The sequence below is a fragment of the Trematomus bernacchii genome, unplaced genomic scaffold, assembly GCF_902827165.1.
Source record: "Trematomus bernacchii unplaced genomic scaffold, fTreBer1.1, whole genome shotgun sequence".
NCBI classification, from domain to species: Eukaryota; Metazoa; Chordata; class Actinopteri; order Perciformes; family Nototheniidae; genus Trematomus; species Trematomus bernacchii.
In genome coordinates this window covers 2,227,475-2,254,655 of record NW_022987705.1, presented here as the reverse complement: position 1 = coordinate 2,254,655, position 27,181 = coordinate 2,227,475, and the positions used below count along the sequence as shown (strand labels likewise).

Genomic DNA, 27,181 nt, shown 5'->3' with positions numbered 1-27,181 from the left:
AAAGGTAATTTAAAGTCACTTTGAGACATTTTATTCTAGTTCCAGTTGTGCTTTTGACTTTGAATAGAGAAATATAATATTAATCGTATAATAAGGGGAAAACATTTCATTTTTTACAATGTTAATTATTGTATTTACAATGAATTGAAACAATTACAAGAACATACAGTATGTTGCATTTTGGTTGTAAACCTTTAATTCAACATTAGTTTAGATTGTAAATTATGAAATGCAGATGATAAAATAAGACAAACATCTTCTCTAGATTGAATAATTAGCATAAAGCGTAGTATACAACTGCAAAAATTGGCACAAACCTGCATGCAAATATGAGAATTACTCATGATAATTTTAACAAACTAAAGCCAGTAGAAAATTCTTCAAATTTGAAAAAACATGAACACATTTCTGCCTGTAAACATACAGAAGAAATATGTTTGTTAAATGAGCATAAGCTAGCTATGACATATATATCATCAGTTACATCTGCTAGCCTGTTATTTAACATTGTCCCTATCATCAGACAGTCCAAAATGCAGATATAAAAAAAGAATGTTCAATAATTGATCAATAACATAGTTAAATGTTATAAAATATTATAAAAAAGAACATCCTCTTTATAATGCCTGCACCATGAGCCCATTCATAGAAACATGTAATTTACTGCAAAAAGACATTCGCACATACAGAGTTAAAAAAACAACTGTTTTGTAATGGATGTCTGAAAAATCTGGCACATTTTCAGTTTGCTTCTCTTCTCCTAGAACTGATATATGTGATAAAAACACATCAATGCACCCACACATGGTATCATTACTTTGCTACTGTATATATTCATCTTATTGGTTTAACATGTAGAATATCAAAAAGAAATGCATTACAAATGTACCTTAAAGATTGGAAACCAAATCCTGACATCATGCAAACTGAGCCAACAAAAGACGGTGCTCATTCGGCAGTTATGAGTTAAAGTCAAGGTATTTTGGTTCAGACACATCCTGAGGAGGAAGATCGTTTTGGTCCACTTCAAATTACAACTTATTGTACATTCAGCTAAGTCACTTCTAGAGAAAAGAGTCAAAAACACATCCAAGTAGTCCATGTCTTTGTCGGTTAGACACCTGATGACGTTGAGTCCATTAAGACAAGGTATTTTAACTCTTTTAAGACACAAAGAGCTCTTGTCCTATCAAAATGGGAGGGGGATTCATTCTTTCTTTCCAAGAAAAGGGAGGGTCATTGAGAACTTTCCACACTGGAAACCCCTGCTTTCTGATTCACCTCATGCAGCATCTGTACATGTTCTCCTCTAGCATCAGGATACAAAATGCTTGCTTAAGTCTTTCAGGACTGAAAACAAACAAGAGGTCAGGAAAAAGACGTGGAAAACTAACCTTTTCATTTCAGGAAAGTTATCTTTTATCTTCTATACAGACGCCATCATGCTGATACAATCGGCATCCACCAGATCTCACATTATTAGATATAAAAAAACATCACATGTACAACAGCGATACAGTAAGCAATAAAAACAAATCACGCTTTTTGTGTTTATTATAATATGTGATGCAAAATATACAACTGAAATACAACTATCTTAAGAGTTACTAATAATACCTGTAGTTACCTAAAAAGAAAATCAGATGTCTATTTGAAATTCAGTATATAAGCCATTTTGGCATAATCAAAGAAACACTGAACATAAATATTTGGTAACTTAGGATCAATGACAAAGTTATAATGAAATAAAAATGTAATAGGCAATTTCACATTTGTTTTCTCAGCTTATCAGTATGTTCTTTGGAATTTGGAAAGTTGAAACAATTCTGACATTTATCATAGCATTTAAAAGTGGTGTAAAATGCCCGTAAGTGTCTTTTAGTTTGTCAAGTTTTTTACTCACTTGAAGACAAATGATGAAGCACTGACTTGCTTAATTTAATCCTTTTGTATTTGTAGTCTCGCCACTGATGTGTTTTCTGTCAGTCCTCTCAATTGAGGCATGTGTGTGCGCATTTGAATCCCATCTGAAAATGTGTTTTTTTTTCTCAATATCCATGTGTAGAAAAAGCAATCCAAGAGTCTGGTCCCATCTAAAGAAAGTCTTTTAAAAAATACTGGTGTGCAGAGAGCAGGTTTAGAGGGAGGAGGAGCTCTGGCTGTAGTGTCTCAGCAGCAGCTGGTCGTACTCAGCCTCTGAGGCGGGGGACAGCGAGGGGGTGGAGCTGCCGCTGGAGCTCAGAGATGAGTCTCTAAACGGGGAGGGGGGCGTCAGAGCCACCAGCTCCTCCATATCCTTGGCTCGCCTGCTACAAGTCCCAGCCAGGTGCTCATAAATCTTCCCTGCTGGTCGACTCTCGCACAAATTGGAGACGGCTGCAACCTCTGCATATGTGGTGACAGTGGAGGGGGCCTCTATGCTCCTGGATGTTTGGTACTGAGGTGGGCAGGGGGGGGCATCTGCATCTGTAGGAACAGCAGGGGTAGACGTGGGGCTCGCGGTGACCCCCCCCGGCAGCATCATGGTGTTCAGCTCGCTGATGTTGGCAGTGAAACGGTTAACCACACAGCTGATTTGGTCCATGATACAAGTGCCTTGAGCTTGGCCTCCAATCATCCCTGTGCCGATGTCCCCTACGCCGATCACGCTAATGTCCCCCCCGTCCAACATACAAACATCCTGGCTGTTGTCCCCTCCTCTTCTTCTGACCCCTGCTCCGTTCTCAGGTATGTAGGTGGGTAAGGCTCCCCCGTCCTCCCCCGTCTCTCCTCCCTGGAAACCCCTTGGCGACTGGGAGGGGGAGCAGGTGAAGGGTGGAGGCACATGTTGGTCGCCATACTGCTCTTTGACCACGGTGTCCGCAGGAGCGTCTCCTCCTTTAGAGAACGGCTTAATGATGGCCGTCTGGTTTACCTCCACTGCCTCCTTTTTCTTCACATGAAATGACATCCTCTTCCATATGTTCGGTCTGTAGCTGCGTTCATTCTGCGCCCATGTTACAGATTTTCCATTGGAACTGCAAAACAAATGAAAGACATTAGATAAGAAGTGATGGTAAATATCCATATCTTCTATATAAATACATGTATATACATTTGATTGCTGACATAAAGTACATGTTGGCAAATAACGTCTTTTACTATAATACCAGGATTAGTAATTTTCTGTTCTACTTCTTCTCGCTTGAATTTCTTCCATCCCCCCATTTAATCTTTTGCCATCTGTGTAAATTCACATCTCCCTCCATTTTCTTTTTATCTTCCCTAGAAAGAGAATTCCTTAAGGCAGCGAGTCTCCTCTGGGAGTACTTAACCCAAATGAGGTAGCCTTTTCTCAGCTCGGGGAGCAGTTTTTTCCTGGCATATTCACCCTGCTGTAGTGGAATCGACTCTGATTTACCCAAGACAGTTGGAGAAGAAACACGGATAATTCATGGAAATATCTTAGCAGAGTTTGCTTGTGTATTCTTGTACTAATGGACAGAATTCAGCAGAAAAGGACGCCAAATTGTTGTGTAATTATAGGCCAAAAGATGACATGATATAAAATCAGTAAGTAAATATTGAAAATGAAATGATAATACAATTAAATGGAAGGAGTATAGAAGGTGACGACTAATATTATAACGCCCTCATGAGATTTATTTTAGAAAAAAATCCTCTCCTGTGTAATAGCTGAAATTTATTTTTGTCCTATCGGTTTTGTCTAAATGTATTTATGCTGCTTTTTATATATTTATTGATGTACAGCACTTTGGTCAACTCTATTGTTTTTAAATGTGCTATATAAATAAAGTTGGATTGGATTATAATACGTTAAGTATCTTTTCTTATTTCAATTGCCGGGGACATGTAGAAGAAAACATAATTTAAGATTTCAAAATGCACAATATACAACATTCAATTAAATATTAATTGAATATAAACTTAACGAGCAACTTTAAGGAGGTGTTTTCCCTCTCCTTTATGCAACTGTGCACAGGTGTATTTATTTAATCATACCTGATGTCCTGCGCAGAGCCACGGCGTCGAAACAAGTTGGCCATGCTGCTAGTGGATTTTCCGGTCTTTGTAACTTTCTTGGCATCACCGACATGCATGCGCACCACTGTGGATGTTGTGAAAGCACTCCGGACATTTTTCTCAGGTTTGGCCAGCATGATGTATACCTGAACACGAAAAATGAACAACACAATAGCTATCAGCAACAAGATGCAGAGTCTAAAGAACATTCTCAACTGTGTGATGTTTTCATTGTCTTACCTTTGGCACAAACATGCAGCACAGAGCCACCGTGGCACTGAGGCTGACACTGAAGCACATGGTTATGATCTTGTAGTTGGAGCCGAAGTAAATTGGAACAAAGGCCAGCCAGATGATACAGGTGGTGTACATGGTAAAGGCAATATACTTGGCCTCATTGAAATTAGCTGGAACGTTACGAGTCTGTGGGAGAAAATTAAGAACAGAGATTTGAAAAACGGTGTAGGCTGAAGAAGAAAAATTAGACAAGGTACAAGAAAGAAAACCATGAACCTGTGCATTGGGACTGTATTAATAACTACGGGTGTGCTGAGGTACCTTGAAGGCGTAGAAGGTGCAGCTCAGGATAAGCAGGCCGTTGTAGCCCAGCGGCGCCACCACCCCCAGAGTGGTCATATTGCAGATCAAATGCACCTCACTGATGCTCGGGTAGTCATAGATCACCTAGGAGGAGAGAAAGGGATCGATCACTCTTTGTGTGTACATTAATGCACACAATGTACACAATATCAGTTTTTCTTTTTACTGCACATATTTTATTCCATTCTATTTCTATGTAAATACTGCTATATTTGACTATATTTTTTTATGTTATTATAGTTTTCTTAAAATAGTTCTCTATCTGTGTTTTTAATTTTTGTTTAACTTTTATGTATGCACCATGACATCAAGTCAAATTCCTCGTACGTGTCAACCTACCTGGTAATAATAAATGAACATCGTTGACACGGTAAAAACACACTCTTATATACCTGTGGTGGCTCTATGATAAGCAGCGCCACAATAATCCCAAGCTGCAGCAGTATGAGTAGGAAGGCGATGACCAATTGTGCGCAGGCGGACATAAAGCGAGGTTTCTTGGTGCAGATCTTCTTCTTGCTGCCTGCCAGGATCCGCGCTATACGGTTGGTCTGGATAAAAAATAGATTCAATGGTTATGCAGGCTTCGATTACAATGTCGATAAAAACTGCTCATGCTGATTCATAATGATAATCCCCTTTTCTGTTTTTTAGATCTTGAAACCTTAGCCTCAACCCACACACAGAGATTACACTTCTAATGTACCTATCTAACAATTGGCCATCATCCAATCTCTGGAGGTAGCCTTTTTACTCCTGCACTTATCCTCAAATGCCATTCTATTTATGCTAAAAAACATTAGACTGCGATAGACAGTGGAAATTAGACTGATCACATGTTTTGGTTTGATCGACATCTCTCTTCTGCCAAATGGTCCAACAAACACCGTTAGCTGCTCACTGCATGGTTATCTGTTAGTTCTCCACCACCTCAGTAAGTGCGTAATACGAAATGAATGGGTCATCAATAGCTATTTTGAGTGTACATTTCGTAGTTTGTCGGCAAACAAACCTTCTTTTAAAGTATCTCAATACCAATACCAATTTGAGATGGAGGTGTAAAACTCATTTTAAATCTAAATTAGATTATTTAAATCAGGGGTGTCCAAACTTTCTTCACCGAGGGCCACATACAGAAAAATATACGAAGGGCTGGGCCGCTCACTAGAGGTATACTGCCTCATAGGTTCAGGTATAAGTTAGCAAAATCAATCAAATGTAGGTAAATGATGCTTGTGAATGTTGGCAGCTCATCCCTTAAAACAGAAGCCTCAGATTGATTATAATAAGGAGAAATAGGAAGGGTGTATTTCAAGCTTGTTATGTAAATAAGTCATTGGGCTTTTTTCTTATCAACTAAGATATGTTAGAAAATGTTTCCAACTTGAATTGACTGAATGTGTTTGAAAAGTGTTCTTATTAACACATGAATACTACTGTGTAATATATTTTTACATTTATATTTAAGAAGTACAATATAAGACAAGCTCAAGTTTAATTTGTGGGCCATATTCCATTATACTTTTTTAATTTGATGAGGGCCGATTCAAAATGGTCCGCGGGCCGCATTTGGCCCCCGGGCCGTAGTTTGGACACCCCTGATTTAAATTATGGAATTAGATTAGATTCCTTTATTGTCACTACACAGAGTACAGTGAAATTCCAGGCATTCCCAATGGTGCAATCACACATAACAGACAGTATAAGTGTCATTAGGCTGCATTGTACAGTGTCACAGAACAAAACACTGATGTCAAAGTCAGATGGTTGAACCTAGGGGCTTTGTGAAACATGACATTAACTTCTACTACTTGAATTGTTTATATGTTTGCCTCTACCTCATTAAAATGAAATAAAAAAAGAAAGTACCTTGGTGACGAGTGCAGAGTAGCTCATGGCGGGGGACAGGCCGATGCCCAGCCGCTGGAGGTAGCAGTAGATGATGTGGGGCTTGGCGATGAGGCTGAACGTGCAGAGGTAGCCCAGACATATCCCAGCCAGGATGATGTAGCAGAGCTCACGACTGGATGACTTCACCACCGGAGTGTCCCAAAACCTACAGATAGATAAGATTATATGTTTCACGTAATTACCATAACAGATGCATTAGTATTAAGGTATTGATAAGAGAAGATAAGATGGATCTTTATTAATGCCCATGGGGAAATTCAGGAGTTTTAACAGCAACAGGGTAAGGATGAAAAACAGGACAGCACAGATTCACACAGATTAATACGATTACAGATAAACATTTAAAAATGATGAAATAACTATCAAATAAGAAATGAATTAGAATGAACATATTTACATATTGGGTCATATATACATATTAGATATATTTGATCTAATATGTATATGTTCATTCTAATTCATTTCTTCTTCATTGCTTCTGCACAATGATATTCAACATATACAATAATGTGCATGCTCACAGGTTTCAATCAAGATAGCATAGAGTTGCAATCTTATTTGTATGAACTAATTGTATTTATATATTTTTTACATTTGAATATATTTTCACTTGGTGTAAATAAGGCCGGCATCACACCGGTTTACCTAGTAAACAAATAGGTTGTTTGAACCATTGAGAGTTAGAGTTAAACTGAACCATTGTTATTTTGATCCGATGTCAGACATAATATCTCAAGATGTACATTCAACTAACTTATTATTAGCTGTAAAACATAATGTGACATACAAAAACAAACTTATTAGTAACACAAAATGACATGCAAGTTCAATTTGAGTTTGTTTTTGATGAGTAATCCAACCGTCATATAGAACATAAAAACACAAGACATGGTTTTCTATTCATCGTTGTTAAAGTTAACCCATTAACTGTTTGACTGATATTTGACCAGTAAAGCTATGGGCTGTAATTACTTGATGAAGACCGAAGTAACAAAAAGTGTAGCCAAGAGGCCCAGGCAGGAGAAGACCACCGCAGCGATGGGCTCTGGATCCCCCCAACGCACATACTGCACCTGGATCGGCTCACAACCTGCAGCAAACAGAGAGAGGAACAGAGAGAGAAAAGAGACAAAGAAAACTTCAATTGTATTGTCTGCAAAAGGGACAGTTAGATGTGCATTCATGTATTTGCGTGTTACAGCCATATGTGTTTCGGCTCCATAGCTTCTCTTGGATAACTGGACTTAAACTCACAGTGTACATTTATATTTAGTGTAATATTCCATTCCTTACACACTTAATGAATATCTAAAATCCTGCTTTATATTTAGTTTACTATTTGTATTTCAACATGTATATTTTCTACTTTTTTAATGCTATTTTATTTCTATTTGAGATGTTTACATTTTTAATTGTTTATTTCTGGTCTTTTAATTTCTCTAATGTACAATGCCTTGTCTTTTTATGCTGCTGCAACGCAAACATTTCCATTGGAATCAATAAAGTGCATATTATCTAATCATATCTACTGCACTATTTACCCTGAACAACAACTTGTTAAGGGTAAAAAGTCAGTGAATGATGCGGTGGGGAAATGAGAGTGGAGGCAATTATATTTTGTGAAACATTAAAAGCGATCTGTGAGGGAGAAAAGAGGGATCAGAGAGAAGACAGGATAAGCACACTGCTTTTCTCTTATGTAGGATACACATAAACAACAACAACAGATGAACAGAATTACCGTGGGAGACAATAAGTGTTTACAAAGGGGCAAGACAATGGGTTTCAAAGCATTTGACAGACTATTGAGTTTAAAAGGCTTCAGCCGAATGCCCTATTCAAACAAGGATCTGAAGTACTGTGGTGTGTTTACATTATTTGTGTGGATTTCTGTGTCTTAGTTTAGAGTCTTGTCAAGTTTTTTGAGGTTGTCGACAAAAGATGTAAGGAGATAGGCGCACTATGAGAGTGTGAACCAGATTCAAGTCTCCTCCAATCTGTTTGGTAATATCCAGTTGCATTTATCAGACACCTAAAGAAAGTTTCAAGGCTTTATTGTCATTTGCACATTAGCTACAGTGTAGATGTGGCAATGAAAAACGTATGTCACAGGCTCCTCCAACAGTGCAACATATATATATATAGGACATAGAATGAATACAAGTGTATTATTTACCTGTGAGATCATCTGTTGGCCAGAAGCCAAGGACGCAGGCTCGACAAGTGTACTCATCAAACACAAACTCGTTCTCTTTGCAGGGAGTGCAGGTCCAACAGCAGCTCACCTCTCCTTTGCGGATCACCTGGAGACACACACAGTAGTAAAAGGGGTGGAAAGGTCTCAAAGCTCTAATGGCACTTTGCTGTAGCTAATCTTACACTCTGACTGCTCTGTAGGACAGGGAAATTACGATGTCTTCATCGGGGGATCAAAGGAGAAAAAAGAGAAAGATGTATAGAATATGTTTATCCTTCTTACATTTTGAACACAAATACCTGTACTTTCTACTTCTTACATTTTCAAAACAGGCTGGTTACTTTAGTTTTAATCTGTGTTTGGTGGCGTGATCATTATTATTTAGAGTCCTTAGCCGCTTTCACACCAAGTACTTTGCCGTACTTAGTGCCCAGCACTTAGTGCCAGCACTTACCCCATGGAACTAAGTACAGATCGCGTTCACACCGGAATAAGTTCCCTGAGGGAAGATTACGCAAATGAAGCCGCTGACGTCACTTCTTCTTCTTCTGCTTTGGGTTTACTGGCAGGCCGCAAACCACTTCACGGCGTATACTGCCACCCGAAGTCCCCGGCCGGAAGTCCCCGGAGTTGGGGAGTAGAAGCTGCTGGGACTCCCAGCAGCTTCTACTGAAGCCTTCCGAGTAAATCGCCAGAACGCCGACACCTCCTCATCTCCACCGCTCCCATGTTTTCTTTTGTGTTGCCATAAGTTATTCTCTCTCCGTTGGTGCGCGGGGCTAATGCTAATGCTAATGCCAGCAAATACAATGGCGGCTTCACAAAACTTTTCAGAGTTTTACGGGGCGTGGTTTGCAATTAGCCCAGCCAATCAAAATTGGTACTTTTTTCTCCCCAGGATAGTACCAGCTCTCTAGCAGGCACTAAAAATGGGGGTAAAAGTTCTCGGAACTAAGTACTCTTTTTGATGTGAACGCAAAATTCCAGGCACTAACGGAACTAAACGGGAAAAGTACGGGTAAAAGTACTCCGGTGTGAACGCGCCTATTGCGTGCCTATTGATTTGAACACGATCCGTGTATCCATCATTTCCTGGTCTTCTCTAAAGAAGAGCGACCAATGAAAACGTTGTCATGTTGCCGTTGTTCAGCATCGAAACATTCATTAGCTAACAATGACATTATTGTTCTATTAATATAAAGGGAGGTCAGGTACTCTTTAAAACAGCTGCTAGTTATGGGTACTTTTTACTTAAGTACATTTCAAAGCCCAAACTTCTTTACTTTTACTTGAGTAAAGAAGTTTAGTCCGTACTCTTACTTTTACCAGAGTATTTTTAAACACGAGTATCTGTACTTCTACTTGAGTAAAGGATGTGTGTACTTTTGCCATCACTGGAAAACTTTAAGTTGCTCTTAATCGTAAAAACACGTGTCGCCTGCATGTTACAGTAGTCCTGTGATGGTAACCATGGAGAGGCTTCATAGGTGGATGAAAAGGATTGAAATTGGGAAATATTTTATTTTTCAAGAAATGCATTGCTAAAATTATAGGAGGTAGGGAACGACTCCAATGTGTTGTCAAGGTCAGCATGGGTAAAAGAGAGCCAAGTGGCTGGTGGAGCCGAGCTATGCAGCGTGGGCTGGGGTCTGAGGCCTGGAGGTGTAAAAAGCAGGTCCCCTCAAATTGTTATGTGTGAGATTCACGTTTTTAATTCCCCACAAGCTGCCACATTACTGGGAGTTCATGTTGAGTGTGTAGGAAGGGTTTAATATCAGAGACTTTTGGGATGATTAAGAGAAGACAGGCTGCCGTGTTCTCCATGGTTTGGAAGAGCTACAGGGAGCTACAGAAGCCCAGATGGGACGTGATTACAGCTTGAACAAAGAGCTTTTCTGAGTCCCCGGTGGGATACTCGAGGATATGATTGGACCAATTTTACAGATTGCAAACCTGTGGGCCCAAATCACGACTGCTGTGTGGGTATTGCTTAACCTGTTAAGCCCTGAGTAAAAAAAACCCACTTCTGGGGTCATTTGGGTGCATTTTCCATATCTCTGACCCCCCTTGGTCGATTTTGATGATTGACACCTCTTTTTAACCGTTAGAGCCAATAGAATCGAGGGGAAGTTCCTAAAATCCATCTAAACATTACCCATTGGTGAATGAGTGATGCGTAGCCAGAATGCCCCTGAACTGGAAGCAGTCATACACTCTAGTAGCTATCATAGCAGCTATATATGAAAACTCAGTTTTTGCCATAAATATGACGATGGATTATCAGTAATCATTTCAAAGTGACACAGACACATTGGATTAACCTTCAGCAGCATTTTTATCGTTTTAATGCCATTGAACACAACTTTTGATCAGAACAACAGCAAAGGTAAGACAATGTCCTGTGTTTGCTCCGTAAAGCTACGTGGTGTGATGTATGGGTTTGCTTTCCATGCATTGATCGCTCATTACATTACATTACATTTCATTTAGCTGACGCTTTTATCCAAAGCGACTTACAATGACCAATTACAGGGACATTCTCCCTGGAGTAACTAAGGACTAAGTGCCTTACTCAAGGGCACACTAGTGGTGGTGTTCCTGGCGGGATTTGAACTCACAACCTTCCGATCTTCAGCCCACCTCACTATCCATTAGACCATCACTATTCTCAGCTCAGTGATGATACTTATATTTCTGGAATCTGTGGAATCTCAGCTTGCTAATCGATATCTTGTTTGTGCAGATCCGATAAGTAATAAGGGTATTTTACCGTGAGTTCTGTGCTAAGTGCGTTAGCCTTTTTTCGCACAAGGCTCATTTAGACGCTTCTTGTGAGACTTGTGTTTTGTTTCGGTAACAAAAATCCATATATTCAGTTAGCTGAGTTTCTTCCCGTTAAGTGGGTATGACACATCAATAGGTTTTTAAATGTTAAGAAGCCCTGAGACACAGTTTCGTGAAAAAAAACCCGGTGGGCGGGGGCCTCCGGGTTTAACAGGTTAAGAGTTTTCTTCTGTAAAATGTCGACATGCTCTCTTGTCTATAACATGAATGAATGATACCAAGTCTGTGGTTTGGAGATCATCATAATGAAATGGCTGCCAATATATGTAAAACTGAATTTCCATGGTATGACATACGCTATGAATCTAAATAACCTGAAAAGGTGATATATATTTTACATCATGTATGCAAATAAAAGGGAAGGTGCAGATAGATAAAATGTCAGGTCATGTACATTTTATTGATAAAAACCAAGAACACAAATTTGCCTCAGGGGGGGCCTTAAAGGTGGGGTAGGTAATTTTGGAGAAACCAGCTCGAGTGCGCTAGAATTTGAAAATACACAACCGTGCACAGATGGAAGGCTGACAGGCAGGTAGGCCATCCAGTTATTTTAGCCGGGCCGGCTCAGATGATTGGTCGTGCTTTTTACAGTATTACTGCTTCCACAGATGACATTTTTTTATGGATTTTTAGTCAAAGCACTTAAGATATTCATTGCTATCGGGATGTTAAGAGCATTCCATGGAATATAACAAAAAGTGTATCTCGAGCCGGTTTCTCAAACTTACCTACCCCACCTTTAATGATTAAAATGAAGACCATTTATATAAAAGAAGAAAAAATGATTAACAAAATCACCACATTTATCGTTACTTTATACAAATGGGTTATCATTTAAATACATTTAGAATAACTTTGCAAAACACATCTTATCTACAGTGTAAAACTGTGTGTTGTAGTACATACCTTGATCTGTGCCTTCTGGCAGGGCTCAGAGCACACTGACTGGATGATTTCACTGGTGTTACTCCAGATTTCCTCATCGTTCATCTTCAGGCCACCCTGATCCCAGCTTCCCACATGGATATAAGAGAACTCATCCTCCCCTGTCTCCTTGAAGTTCATTATTTCATACCTGAGGCACAAATACAGTGTGCATGAAACAGCACATGCACACATTCATAGTTCCCTTTGTACTTCTCCCACCATAATCTTTACCTGCCAGGTGAGTCTCCATTCTGGTCAAAGTAGATGGTCTCCCCAGACACACCAGTAAAGTTTGTTCTCATCAGGAACTCAAGCAGCTTGCGGCCATCGATAGGCCGCATGTTCTCACATAAACCCTGGCACCAGAAAAAAAACAACATTTTCAATACTGTGAAATGAGAAAGCATGCAAATGAGCACACAGTAAATTAACGTACCTTATATCCTGGACAGAGGGATTGCTGCATTTCGTGCAGGCCGTGAGCCATGGAATAGATGGCATTAATGACAAAACCCATCTTGGTGTCTTGGACATACTGATGGCGCAGAGACTCTCTCCCTGTGGAGGACAAGGACCTGCTCATAAGAAGAAACCCAAGCACTGTAATCCACATTTTTAGGATGTGTAGAAGGAGGTGTGTGCTACATGATGTCGTACTAACAGGTGCATGTGCGGTTGTACGTGAGGCTCTCCAGCGGATGGCCCCGCAGCCGGCACTGGAAGCGATGCTGCCAGAACTCGGGGAACCAGGGGTTCCTCAGGTTATCGTCCGGCTTCAGGTTCAGGTAATAATCGTCGAACCAGGTCACGTATGCCGACTTTAACTTTATAGTGATACCACCAGCTGCCTCCCTCTGGTAGCCATCGGTAACATCCGACCGGTCTGCCCAGCCGTCACTGGAGATGAGGAGGAGAGAGACACGGAGGAAAGTACAGCACAACATTAGTGAGGATAAGGATTACAGATATGAGGCTCTATTTTACATGTTAGTTTTAAATGATTGTTGAGTTTGTATTTACATTAATAGTCTTTTCCTTTTTTTCGTAAAGCTTTTGATTATATAATCGTTTTAAATTCAAAAATATATTACAGGCAAACATAGGAATAATAGAAAATGTGTTGACTTTCAGACATTTTTCAAGAATTGCTTATTCATTCTTACACATGAACTATTCCTTTTTATATAGAGCACATTGTGTACTATTTTGAGCCTCTTGATAATGCTTGCTTAATATTGCACCCACACACAAATGTCATTGCTTGGATAGCATTGTCGCCTCAGAAAGATTTCTTATTGTCTTTTCTCTTTAAGGAACAGAGAACCCTGACACAGAGAAACAAAAGATTAAAAGGCTAAATGTATATTGTTTATTTTGTATAAAAAATCTGAAAAGAAAATCTAAACATAATGACGATGTTATTGAAAGAACAGTTTCATCCCCTAACCAACACTGTAGCCTTTAAACCTGGTTCACAAATACACCAATGAAACTGCTTTCACCAACAGACCAGACTCGACATCTTGAAATAGCCAAGATCAGCATTGCAGGAGGCAAATGTTACCATAACAACCAGCATTAGCTCATGTGAAAAAAATACTTTTAGGCAACATGATTCAAAATGTAGGGGTTTAACTAAACACAGGATTATCATGCGTAGTTCATAATGTATTTTTAAAGAGGAATAACACCATGATGGCAGTGACTTTTAATGTGGCCTGCTGAAGAAGAGCTGGGTGATTGCACAGATTGAAAAGAGACAGGTGGTGTCTCGCTAAATACACCTAATGAATACTGTGCAGAGAGTTACAGTAAAATAAAATATTTCTTATGATGACTCAGATGTACCGACACACGACTCACTGGGTGATAAAAATAAAAAGTATTTGCTCACATATCCAAGCTGAAGATTTCATTTAATTTGAATTGTGTTCAATTGCAAAGATAACTTGAAAACTTTAAGAGATCGAAGGTTGATGGTGCTTTGAGGACTTATTTTAAACAACATGTTTGGCATTTTATGACTTGTTTTGTATATATCAATTCCATGGTCACAAGTTTTGCAAAGTTGGTGTATGAATGCTGAGTAATACAATATCCATAGACTCACTATTGGTGAAGGCCGTTTAGATACAATTGCAATGATGAACTTTAATAACTTGATGAGCAAATATCTCAATTTCACAAACAAGTTCCTATGCACCAATCTCTCAATGCATTATAAATACAGACAAAGTCAAAGCATGTAATGAATTTTACATGGAAATGTTAAGGATTCATCTACTAATTTTATTTTATCTATAGGAACTTTTATTCATCAACACCTTCTGACTATTATGACAAAAGATATCTGATGGTCAATACACTTTTAACAGCAGGAAAACAGCAGCATCTGCAGACACATTTTTTAAAAACAACGAGCTTGGACTCAAAAAGCTATCTCATCAGTGAACGGTTGAGATGATTCTGCTCCATCTATTATTATCCCTCCCTCTGGACACTATGAACCACAAACACAGAAGGCTGCTTACACCTCCACACATGTGCACACATGTAAACAGGCACACCTCACTCACACAAATAAATGAACTCCTCTATCTATTCTAACTGACATAAAAAGCAAAGGAAGTCATTTTTGAAAACTTGGCCAACAGAGTTACACAACAGAAGTGTGGGTGTTTCTTTTTTATGATGCTTGGTTCTCTTGGTGAGAAAGGAGATCATTTTATAACACATCCTTAGAGAAGCGAGCACAGAAATGGTATGCTGGCATAAAAAAGACAGGAATGGAAATGAAAAGCATGGATGGCTTTGACTCTGGATAGTTTGAATCACTCTTGAACGAGAGCTCTGAAACCCACACATCGACCTGGGAGGGCAATATGCTGTATGCAGCGTGTTGCTACACCACCTACAAGCTCCAAGACACACAAGTGTGAGCTCTCTCTCTCACACACACATACACCCACACACACAGAAACACACACATTAGTTAACTTTTGGCCAGATCTTCACTGAGTGGACACTTTACTGTGTAGTGGTACTAACTTGAGGCTGAATAGGTGTCCATTCCTATAATTAAACTGAACGAGACATGAAAGAAAAAAATGTAACTACTGTCTGAAGGTAACAGAGGAAAAACACACAACCTAAGCAAGCTTTGTTTTTCTGTTTTGAACTGAATCATTGTTACATTGTGACTGAAGGAATTGCCAGTTGTTAGCAGGGGACTGCTTAGTTTAGTTTACAAAGATAACATGATTAGTGACTATGAATCTTTAAACTGAACAGCATGATTCAAATCCACTATTTGATAACCTATAAAATTAAATCATAAATTAAAGGGGCCGCATTATGCAAATGTTTAGGTTCATGTTTGTATTGTCTCCCTCTAATTGTTTGTTTGTAGCCTTTATTTATCCAGGTGAAATGCCATTGAGATCAACAATCTCTTTTTCAAGGGAGACCTGCAGCACATTGGTTACACATGTAAACATAAATACAACTGAAAACAAAAAGGACGTCATACAACATAATTACAGGGGTACAATTTACAAACCTATTCACAATGACAGGTACCATGAGTATCAAATATCATTTCATCCAGCCGAGCTTTAAAATGATGCAGGGGAACCAAAATGCTCAGTTTCAAAATGTTTTGCAGAGTGTTCCAAGCTAGAGGGGCTGCGCACATAAAAGCTTTAGTACCTAAAACAGTCCTAGCACTTGGCACATGTAATAAAAACACATCCTGGGATCTTAGGCAATATATAATATATATATATATATATATATATATATATATATATATAAGTCGGTAGTTTACCCAGCATGGCTTTATATATGAATATGTACCAATGACTGAGCCTCCGAACAGTAAGTGAAGGCAGACTTGCCCTGGCATACAGGGTACAGTGATGAGTAAGTGCTTTACAGTTAGTAACAAATCTCAGCGCACTGTGATAGGCGGCATCTAACTTGTTCAGGCAATGGGCAGGTGCATTCATATAGATCAGATCACCATAGTCCAGCACAGGTAAAAAGGTCACAGTGACTAGCCTTTTCCTGGCCTCAAGCGAGAAACAGGACTTGTTTCTGAAAAAGAAACCTAGCTTCACCCTTAGCTTTCTAAGCAGATTATTGACCTGAAGTTTAAAAGAGAGGCAATCATCAAGCCAGATACCAAGGTATTTAAAACAGGTAACCACTTTGAGTACTTTTCCTTGCGTAGTAACAATATCCAAAGTGGTCTCCGGTGTCTTTTTGGCTTTTGAAAATAGCATTACCTTAGTTTTATCAACATTTAAAAGAAGCTTAAACTCAGAGAGCTGCGTCTGAATAATATTAAAAAGAGCCTGTCATTTAACAACAGCCTCCTTAATGGAGGGACCTGCACAGTACATCACGGTATCATCAGCATGAAAATGTAAAGTTGCTTCATCAACATTTTGACCTAAACTGTTTATATAGATGGAGAATAAAAGTGGACCTAAAACAGAACCTTGTGGTACACCATTTGTAATGTTTAACCACTCAGAATACAGCCCATCAAACTGAACACATTGGGACCTTTCAGAGAGGTAGTTCACAAACCACCCCACTGCATGGCTGGATATTCCAATACTGGCCAGCCTCTGCTTCAGGATTTGATGATCGACGGTATCGAACGCTTTGGAAAGATCAATAAACAGATCTGCACAACTCTGCTTATTGTCTGAGGGGTAGTGGTGGTCTAATGGATAGTGAGGTGGGCTGAAGATCGGAAGGTTGTGAGTTCAAATCCCGCCAGGAACACAACCACTAGTGTGCCCTTGAGTAAGGCACTTAGCCCTTAGTTACTCCAGGGAGAATGTCCCTGTAATTGTAAGTCCCTTTGGATAAAAGCGTCAGCTAAATAAAATGTAATGTCTAAGATACCCGCAATATCATTCACCACTTTCATTGTCGCAGTGATGGTGCTATGTTGCTTCTGAAACCTGACTGATGTCATTTTTTCATAAAAACACCTTTACCTGCTCACTCACTAGGCTTTCAAGAACCTTGGCCAAAACTGACAATTTAGAGATGGGCCTATAATTATGTAGAGGAAGGACATAAGCTGACTTCCATATTTTTGGTATGGTGTTTGTGCTGAGGGAGAGGTTAAAAAGAGAAGTAACAAGTGGTGCAATAAAATCTGCAGCTATCTTTAAAAAGAAGGGTTCTACGTTGTCCGGACCAGCCGTTTTTTTTGGATCTAACTTGGTTAAGGCTTCATGAACGACTTCAATAGTAAAAGGGAGAAAAACTGAAAGGGTTTTCCAAACCACGTTTTTCAGAGTCACAGACTGTGGTGTTCACAGTAGCAGAGTTAGTAACAGAATCAAACAGAGAGCCACACGACACAAAATGCTCGTTAAAACAATTTAAAATAGCGGCCCTGTCTGATATAGTGCCAGATGCTGTGGTAAGGCAAGGAGGTAGCTCATTTCGGATTTCACCGGTGGATATCGATTGAATGGCTTTCCAAAATGTTCTAGGATTATTCAGGTTCTTTGTGGTAACTGACAGATAATACTTAGACTTAGCACTTTTGATTTGCGATGTGAAGCTATTCCTTAGCTGCCTAAATCGCAGCCATTCTACCTCTGAGCCTGATTTCCTCCTTTGCCCAGGCCTTGTTTCTCTCATGTAGGAGACTAGACAATTCAGCAGAAAACCAAGGATTGTCTCGTCCCTTCACTCTAAATGTACGCAGGGGTGCATGTCTATCAATCATTTTCATAAAACCAAGATAAAAATAAGACCATGCAGTTTCAACATCAGCACATACATCGATTTTACCCCAATCTAATGGGACATGTCTCCATGCGTTAAGGTCCAAAAAGCTCTTTATTTTTCTCATACTGCCTGTGCTGCAGCACCTCTTTTCACCCTCTGTCTGAAACCAAGTGTGTGGGGAGTGTGTGCGAGAGAAACTTCCTATGGAGGGAACTTTGGGAGTTTAGCCTTTGCAGACCATTTACATGCACAAAAACCAATAAAAAAAAGGCAAAATACTTCCTCTTTATCTCAAAACCTCAGGATGTCACCAGAGAAAAATGTAAATCCATTCAATAGTCGGCTAAATACAAAGAAGGACAGTACTGCACTTGTGTGACTCTTTGCCATCCTCGTTTTGAGAACAAAGCCTGTTAGAATATCACAACTCAATGTCTTTGTAATATATGCGATAACTGTCATTTCTCAACTGATTTCTATACGTACAGTCTGAAGGATGACAGTGACTTGGCAACAACAGTTTGAAATCGGCTTAGGCAGTGCTGGCAACAAAACACACACAAAAAAAATCATTATCTTCTCCTTCAGAGTGTCTCTTTCTATAAATGGAAACTAAGCATGAATGCACTGCGCACATACAAAAACCTGGAGACAAATCTTCCATGCTGATGAAAAGGATGGAGGATGGGGCCAATAAAGTGAGGTCAGAAGCGTTGAAAGAAAGCAGCATTAATAAGAAGCACATATAACAGTACTGGCTTATTTATGATCGCACAAAAAGACACATACATTTGCCACCTTAACCTGGATTATAGAGCATAGTGTTTTGTAATGTAGTTCAAGGTTATTTTATGCTTCCTGCTGTCAGGTTTGAGCGACAGCCTACATGTGGCTCCTAATGAGGAAAGGCATTTATAGAACACGAGGGACGAGAGTGAGCCAGAGAGCTAAACCTTAAAATAAAACATGTTATTCTCGGAGAGTGTGAAACCTCCTGCTAAATCAACCCCCTCTTTCCCATTTATTTTTTTGCCTCATGTTTTTAATTGCATTCTGTCCCTCCTGCATCAGTTGCCCAGTCTTTATTTTTTCCGGTTCTTAAATCAATCTTTAAATGAGCCAGCACATAACAACATTTGAACTGGTTACATTTCCCTAAAAGAAAAAAAAATAACGATTTAGTATGTCGTTACATTGCTACATTTTTAGTAATGAATTATTATTGGAAAATCATCACTGCTGTATTTAGTTGTCCACTTTTAATAAACAATACCTGGTATGAAGCACCAATACCAATAGTGTCCTACTAAATATAGATTTATTACATTACATGTTACTTATTAGATGCTTTTATCCAAAGCAACTTACATACTCAATACTATGGACAATCCCCACAGGAGCAATTTGGGGAGAAGTGTCTCGCCCAGGGACACAACGACTGCAGTGGGGTTTGAACCTGTGACCACTTGATCCGAAAACCAACACACAACCCACTGCACCACACACCTCTGTATTATAATTCATTTACCGATTTACTCACTATAAGTCTATAATATGGATCCTAAAATGGATTGAATCGCAAGCACATTTGTGCAGGTTGAATGTGGTTGTATAAAAAACCTGCATGAATAAAACTAATTGTATTACAATTAAAATAATTGTTAAATCAAATCAAAGCAGCTTTTTAGCAGTTAGCTTTTCCACGAATAGAGATTGAGACCAAATGAAAAAATAGTCCTAATAAGATGGTATTTTAAGATAGACTTTTGCATCTCACTCATCTTAAATTAGTTTGTGTCACTTGTAAGAAATACATACAAAAATACCTTTATTTTCCTAGACCACCATGAAGTTGATGGATGCGATGAATTTGATAACAGGGATGATGATGATGAGAAGACAAAGATGGCCCCAATGACAACAAACACATCTTGTCTGATGATGCTGGACATCTGCAGAGACTGGATTGGAAATGACTATGAAAAAATCTGAAGCACAAATATTTCAGTCAAATATTCCAACTGCTGATGAAAGCAAAACAAAGGGTCCATTAGAAAGAATAAATCCTACGCAGCACAATCGCCCACTCACCTTCCAATCAGCAGGAACTCCCCCACAAGACGCTGCCGTCTCATGGCCATCAGTATTCCACGGATCGTCATGCCCTCGCAGAAACAGGCCACCACCCTGGCTTTGGGCAGATGGGCTCGTAGTTTCTGTAAAAGCTTATCAAAGCCCTGTTCGCCTGCGTTGCTGTAAATCTTATCGGAGTGGGCGATGCAGATCCCCTCTTTAGCTGCCATGTCTTTAAATGCTTCCATACCACTCTCACCATAATTACCTAAGAAGGGGAAAACATTAATTAAATGGTCTTTCACATTGCAATATTTCGTAAACATTTATGCATTTGTTTCTTGTTTTTCTGCTTCCCACCCTTTCAGTCTGTATGATCACACAGGCATACACGGGGTGTGCACAATGAAATACTCTGATGTAATGCCGGCACAACACTGAGAATTTGTCCCCATTATGGCAACTGTCAGGGGTTACATTTCCCTGTTTTTGCTCAAAATGAGGTCACCTACTTTCTGTTGCTTAGCGAGTGTGCTCTCACTCTGGGCAAGGCACCGTTTGAGGCATTCTTTTTTTTTTTTACTACGTGTGAGTTTTACTCCAATATGTGGCATGCCTTCTTGAGTAGTAATTGTATGAAACTGTTACCTTGATTCAACTCCCTGTTAATGTGTCAGGAAATGGGGCTGCCATTTCTATTTGCATCGTAATTATTTAGTTATTTTTTCTTTGATGTCATTGGGATTTCTGTGCCTTCATCAGCGCATTAGACTATTTTAAAGAGAAGTGTTGTTTGCTTTGTATGTGGGAATGCTGATATAATTAACTGGGTTATAAAGCTTGTTATTAGATTATGCAAATGTCATGAAGAGTCACAAGCAAGGTGCATTTGCATTTGTCAGATAGGGCATTAAAGTCACTGTCTAGGTCTAACAAGGTTGGAATAACATAGATTTGAAACCCCAGAACTGAGCATGGCAATGTCATATTTGTTTATCTTGTAACTACGCAAAACATCAATACGGCTGTCTAGGTAGTGTCAAATAGATCACAAAAGAGAACAAATAAATATGTATGGTTATCATATATACACACAGTTTAATTTGTTAAACAGTGATATCCTACAGCCTTCTGGACTATAGCAATATTCTGCAACATAAACAGTAAAACACAAGTATTTTATACAAGAAGAGCTACCCAGGGCATGAGGTTTTTCTCCTGAAAGAGAACCTTTCAGCAGACCTCTTCTCTAAATATCATCTACAATATTTTTGTATTCATAAGGACAAAACTTGAATGTATTGCTATCAAAACACATGTTTTATAGACCCATGGCCTTGAGCCACCAAGCCCTTACAAAGACACAGTAAATAGAGGGTACGGTATCGAATATGTTGGGTATTTTTTACTGAGAATGATGCCAATACTATATATTTTGTCTCTGGTGAGATTAGTGATTCAGGGGCTGGATGTGTTGAAGCTGTGATATCCCTGTGTGTTGCTTGTGCCTATAGTTGTACTTCAGGGGGTTAGGGCTGCATTGAACATCTGCTCTACAAAAATATCCTAGATCCACTTGTGGTAACAAAAAAGGAAATGTACGTAAGTGTTTAAGCCATCCTTCACATACACATCCGTCCATTCAAACAAAACTAAATGTTAAAGTTGATTGTTCCCTATAATGATGGGAGATAAATTGTTGGTCTCCTATCTTTTTCACTGTATTAAAAGATAGCATACATACGGGTACAATAATAAAAAATAAAAAATGAAGGGTATAACGAGAGACTGCTCTGAGAATGGGATCAGTGAAGCAACACTGAAATAAGTGGACACGGTGCCATGCTTCCCAGAGAGTTCAAAGCCCATGGCAGATGTTCCCTGGGAAGCTTTGCCAATAATGAACAGGATTACAAAGAATATATAATCAGAGCTAATTTGATATGAATTTGATAATAATGCATAGATATAATGGCCTCGTACTGTAACAACTCAAATGTGATGTTTCACAGAGGAGTGTGTTCGTGTTTATGTGTCCCCAGTGTGCTTGAGGCTATTCACACTGATAATGATAGTGGAGATTCAGCTTCTTCTTCTTCTTCCAACGGTAGGTCAGAATATTAGTGAGTAAAATTATAATATTTCTTCAATTCTACTTCAAAGGAAAAGATGGAAAACGACTGAAACCAAGAACTAATAATAAGAACTTAGTCAGACACTGCCCACAAAAATGCAGATGTTCTGACCCAATGTAAAACACGAGAGAGAATATTGTATACACAACAAAAAGAAATCGTAAATAACGATGAGAGAGATATGACAGGAGAGTGACAGAATGACAAATGTTAAGCTGTAACGCACACTATAACACACACTATACACACTTTTACCTTCTGTGTGTATTGCGGACACGTAGCTCCAGTTGTATTTCTTAACAATGTCTACCATGGCTTTGGCCTGTTGCATATCGGATGGCACCACCCTCATGAAATACTTGAACAGGCTCTGTTGAAAGGAATGCATATGTCCATAAGTCTGGCAGTATACATTTGCGTCCATTATAACCCTTATTATAAACATCATTCCAGTTAAATTCAATGAACAAAACACCCTACATGCTGTGTTTTTTTTTTAGATTATTTAATGTATTCTACCTGGCCTATTATCACCAGCTTTCCATTAGTCATATTATATAACCATCCTTAAGATACTCAATGAAATGTCTGCCCTTGTAGTTGTCATGGCTGCATAATAGTCACATGATAATAGAGTTGCAAGTACAATACAATGCAATTAGGGAAATATATATTACAATATATAATATATGTACAAAACCAGTAAGCAAATGAAAATACAACATTTGATGAAGACATTTTTGCAACCTTGGAATTCAATATGAAGTTTTCTAAAGCCTTCATAATGTTGTTTGTGTTAACTGGTCTTACCTTGTCACTGAGATCCATGCTGGTGGCTGAATAAGCGATCTGTGGGATGTTGAAGAGCTGAAGGAGATTTTGCACCTGGATGGCCACGGAGCTGGATCCTGGTCCAATCATTCCCACAATGGGCTTCTTTGCCTGCAGCAACATGCTCCCTGCCTCTGCAGTGCACCTGCCTTGGCTCTCCTCCTCTTCGTTAGACACTAGTGTGTCCCGAATAAACTCAATACTCTGCTCCAGCGCCACCGCAGAGTGCCAGCATGAGTCCCTGATAGTGTTTAGGCATGCATGAAGGGAAAAGGTGACGGTTTGGAGAAGCCAAATAGATGATTTGGGAAAAAACAAAAAAAAGAGCTGTGAGCAATATGCAGTCCAGAGTTCAGCAAAAGCTTATATGAGTCAGCCACATCAATCTTACAAAGTCTTGTTTGTACAAATGTGCCTTTTTGTGTTCCCCTGCTGTGTTTTCACAGCCCTTATGCCACGGAGAGGAGGAATCATTGCAGCGACCTACTTCTTCAAGATGCACATGGCATTTCGGATACATTTGACTGCAATCTGTCAGCCACCCTTTGTTAGTTGGTCAGATTGACCTGCTGGTCAGTGTGACCTGTGTGTCGTGAAACCTGCAATTCTATTTGATGTTACAATGGACAATGGGATTTCATTACCTACTCATAAGAAACATGTCAATCTTCTCTTAAGACTTTCTTAACTCCACCTGCCTGTAGCCAGCCCTCTTCCCTTACCTTAAGTCTCCCTGGCCAGACAAAACCCTTCTTTTGTATAAAGTTCTTCCTTGTGTGGCCCATTTATAATTTAACAGTAAACATTGCAAAGAACAACAACATCAGAAGTTTTGTAAATGGTTTCTGACCTGATCTCGCATCCCAGGGTGATATTGGGGAGGATAGTGGGGTCTGCGTTGATTCGATCCAGAGTGTGCATCATGGCCTCCACTCTCTGGATCCCATACTGCTCACGCACCGCACCACACTTTCTCTCATGGACCTGAGCAAAACCCAAGTGAGATTGATGACATCACATATACACATGTGGAGAAAATGAGCACATACGCATGAACACGCAGCATGTACCTTGTCTGCAGGTGGTTGGTGATGGACGGAGAACAGAGCTCCTATAATGATGTCACCAGGGATATGTGTCAATACCCTTCTCTCAGTGTTTTGGGCATTGACCCCAGCCCGCTCTTTGAGGCCCAGCCAGCCCGGATCAGCTCCCAGAATCACAGTCACTGCCAACAGCCTAACATATAACCCTAATTTATTTCCCATCCCTGGGTTTCGCCCTGCTCCTCCAGCCATCCTTATTCCTCTTAGAGCTGACGTTCTGATGAATGTGCTTTCTCTGGCACGGTGCTCTTAGTGTACAGGGTAAAGGTTATATTCCTGAAGAAAGGGAAAGGGGTAGAAGGTGAATGAGCTCAGGGTGTAAGCAATCGTTATTTTACCAACCTGACAAGAACCACTGACGACCATTATAGTTTGTTTTTCTTAAAACAGAATTGTTATGTAATGAATATAATTTGAAGGGAAAAAAATCACAGATTCAGATTATTATTTTAAGAAAGTTATATTTGAATAATTCCTAATACTGTAGATAAGGACCCATAGCAAACATTTTATCTATCCATCGATTGTATTGTATATTTAAAATGTGCAAAGGCTATTATTAGGTGCTAAGGTTCTCCCATTATCGAAATACATTGATATTTGAAATTATTATTCGAAAAGAAGTCATTCGGAAACAGAAAACAATGATATTAAAAAAATCTAAAATTGGAATGGCAGAATAAAAACGTGAGATATGGCCAAAAGTAGGCTACACCTCTTCCTTCTGCACGTGAATATTATACCAGACAGTCAACTAGGACCTTTTAGTAAAAGACTTACTCAGTTGAGTCAGCACATGTATTTTAAGTACAGTGATAATGGAAACAAAGAAAAGTAGGTTGGTTATATTTCACAAATGCCAGTGTATTTACAACTTTCTATACCCCACTTAAACATGTCATTAAGCTGCTCGTGCTGAAATTATGTTGGCAAGGCTTCATGCAACTTTTAATAAATTACATCTGGGCTTTGTGTACAATGAAGAATAAACACCCTACGAAAACATCGCTCCTGAATTTAAGAATCAATTAATTACGTCTGCGTAGCGCGCATCCAAACTAAGAGACAACTTCAGCCTACCTGTTTTCTGCCCGCAGCCCTGCAGATGCCATCCCTTTTGAGAGCGTTTCCATCACAGAAGAGCAAAAAGAAAAACGCTGCAGATTTCTGCTCAAGCTCAGTCTGGCGCCTGGTTACAGGAAACTGCAAATAGCAGCAGATAATATAGCTCGTTATTGGAACATGTTTGACTTACTGACGCACACGGCGGCCCCCCTCCTTCTCCACCTCCTCCTCCTACTCCAAAACAGTGGAGAGCATGGAGCAGCAACAGTGACTAAACGAGCAGAGCTGTGGAAAGCTAAGGGAGCCGAGCCACAGAAAACGCATGTTTAGCATCAACAAAAAGTACACACATATAAAGGAAAAATGGTAATTGTTCACAAGTAAGTCAAAGCACCAATGGTGTTGAGGAAAGTGATGATCTATATGCGATTGGTGTGCAATTAATTGGTAAGGCGTGATTATTTTTCACCTGCACACCCATGCAGCATTCACAGTAATAACCGATTCGAAATGGTCCATGTTTTAGTTTGATTGAAATGGTTTTCTGCCTGACCTTCCTGTGCTTGAGGAAATGTTGACTGTGTGATTGAAGGAACAAAAAAAGATATATATATATTCTCCTTAATGCCTCATGGATTGCGATTAATGTGTCATTAAGTCTCTGTGTTCAAATAGATATGGTTGTGGCTCTGAGCTGCAAAGAAAGTGATAGTATCAGGACAGAACTATTTCTCTGTCTTGCCTCAGGTCCAAATGATTCCCAGAAAATATGAAAGGTTTGTCTTGTATTAAATGAAGTGTCTCGTCCAATTCCATGTATTTCTTTCTATATTGTCATGAGGGCCAATATTTGAATCAAAGTCAAACATCAAATATATTCTGTGGTAACTAGAAGCTCTTCACTCTAAATTGGAGAGAATATTATTGATCTGATGAAGATGTGAATTATGAATAGGAGAGAACAGAACTCTCTTAAACAGTTACGTAATTTGATTATACTATGTATGTCTTTATATGAAGTGGAAATCTAGGCAAATACACAATCTGAATATAACAAAGAATGCAATCAGTATAGATGCATTTAGCATGGCGACAACAGTGTGCGAAATATGGTGGATTTGATACCACTAATATTAAGTTTAGTATAGCCAGGTTTCATTTCAACTGATAAAGAATCCTGCTTTGATTTTTAAATGTTACACCCCCATAAGAACAAAAGCAAAAATGTTGTTTAGTGTAATTAGGGTATAATTATTCCATCTACAGAAGAGAAAGTCAAAATAACTTATTTACATTTCTGAAGCTTCATCAGACATGAGAACACCTCCACAATGTAAAGGTGAATCCAGAAGCTTCTGATGTAAGACACAGGGATGATCAAGGCTTTCAGCAGGCCCCCAAATAAACAAAAGCATTTTCAGCCACAGTTAATTAGCACAGTGAAAATGAATAATGATGCATATCCAACAACAATCTTTTCACAGGATGATTGGAAAGTCTAATCAAATGGAGGTCAAATATGTGCTTGAGGATTTTTCTACATGGATTCATTACCAGGAGCCAAATGAATGGATTTCTCTCTGCAAAAATCAGGTTTGTTAGTTGCCTGGGGAGACAGAGAAAGGAAGGTAGCCTTGGTGAACTGTCATTTATAGAGAGATCGGTATAGGAAGCAGTCCCATGGCGCCCTCTGGTGGGGCTGTCAA

At 39.3% G+C, this 27,181-nt stretch overlaps 1 protein-coding gene across 1 annotated transcript; it reads right to left on the bottom strand.

Annotated features, from left to right (window-relative positions):
• Nucleotides 1-173: 173 nt before the first annotated feature.
• grm5a (glutamate receptor, metabotropic 5a) lies at nt 174-25,680 on the bottom strand. The gene is made up of 18 exons (XM_034140618.1): nt 25,491-25,680; nt 24,375-24,686; nt 24,155-24,288; nt 23,284-23,545; nt 22,729-22,843; nt 20,357-20,606; nt 13,167-13,402; nt 12,942-13,063; nt 12,737-12,861; nt 12,485-12,653; nt 8,711-8,837; nt 7,507-7,624; nt 6,493-6,679; nt 5,016-5,174; nt 4,582-4,707; nt 4,264-4,446; nt 4,003-4,169; nt 174-3,017 (listed from the first exon to the last, which is right to left on the bottom strand). Exons 2-18 carry the CDS (start codon nt 24,600-24,602, stop codon nt 2,138-2,140), a joined length of 3,588 nt encoding a protein of 1,195 aa, XP_033996509.1. The 5' UTR covers nt 24,603-24,686; nt 25,491-25,680; the 3' UTR covers nt 174-2,137.
• Nucleotides 25,681-27,181: the final 1,501 nt, after the last annotated feature.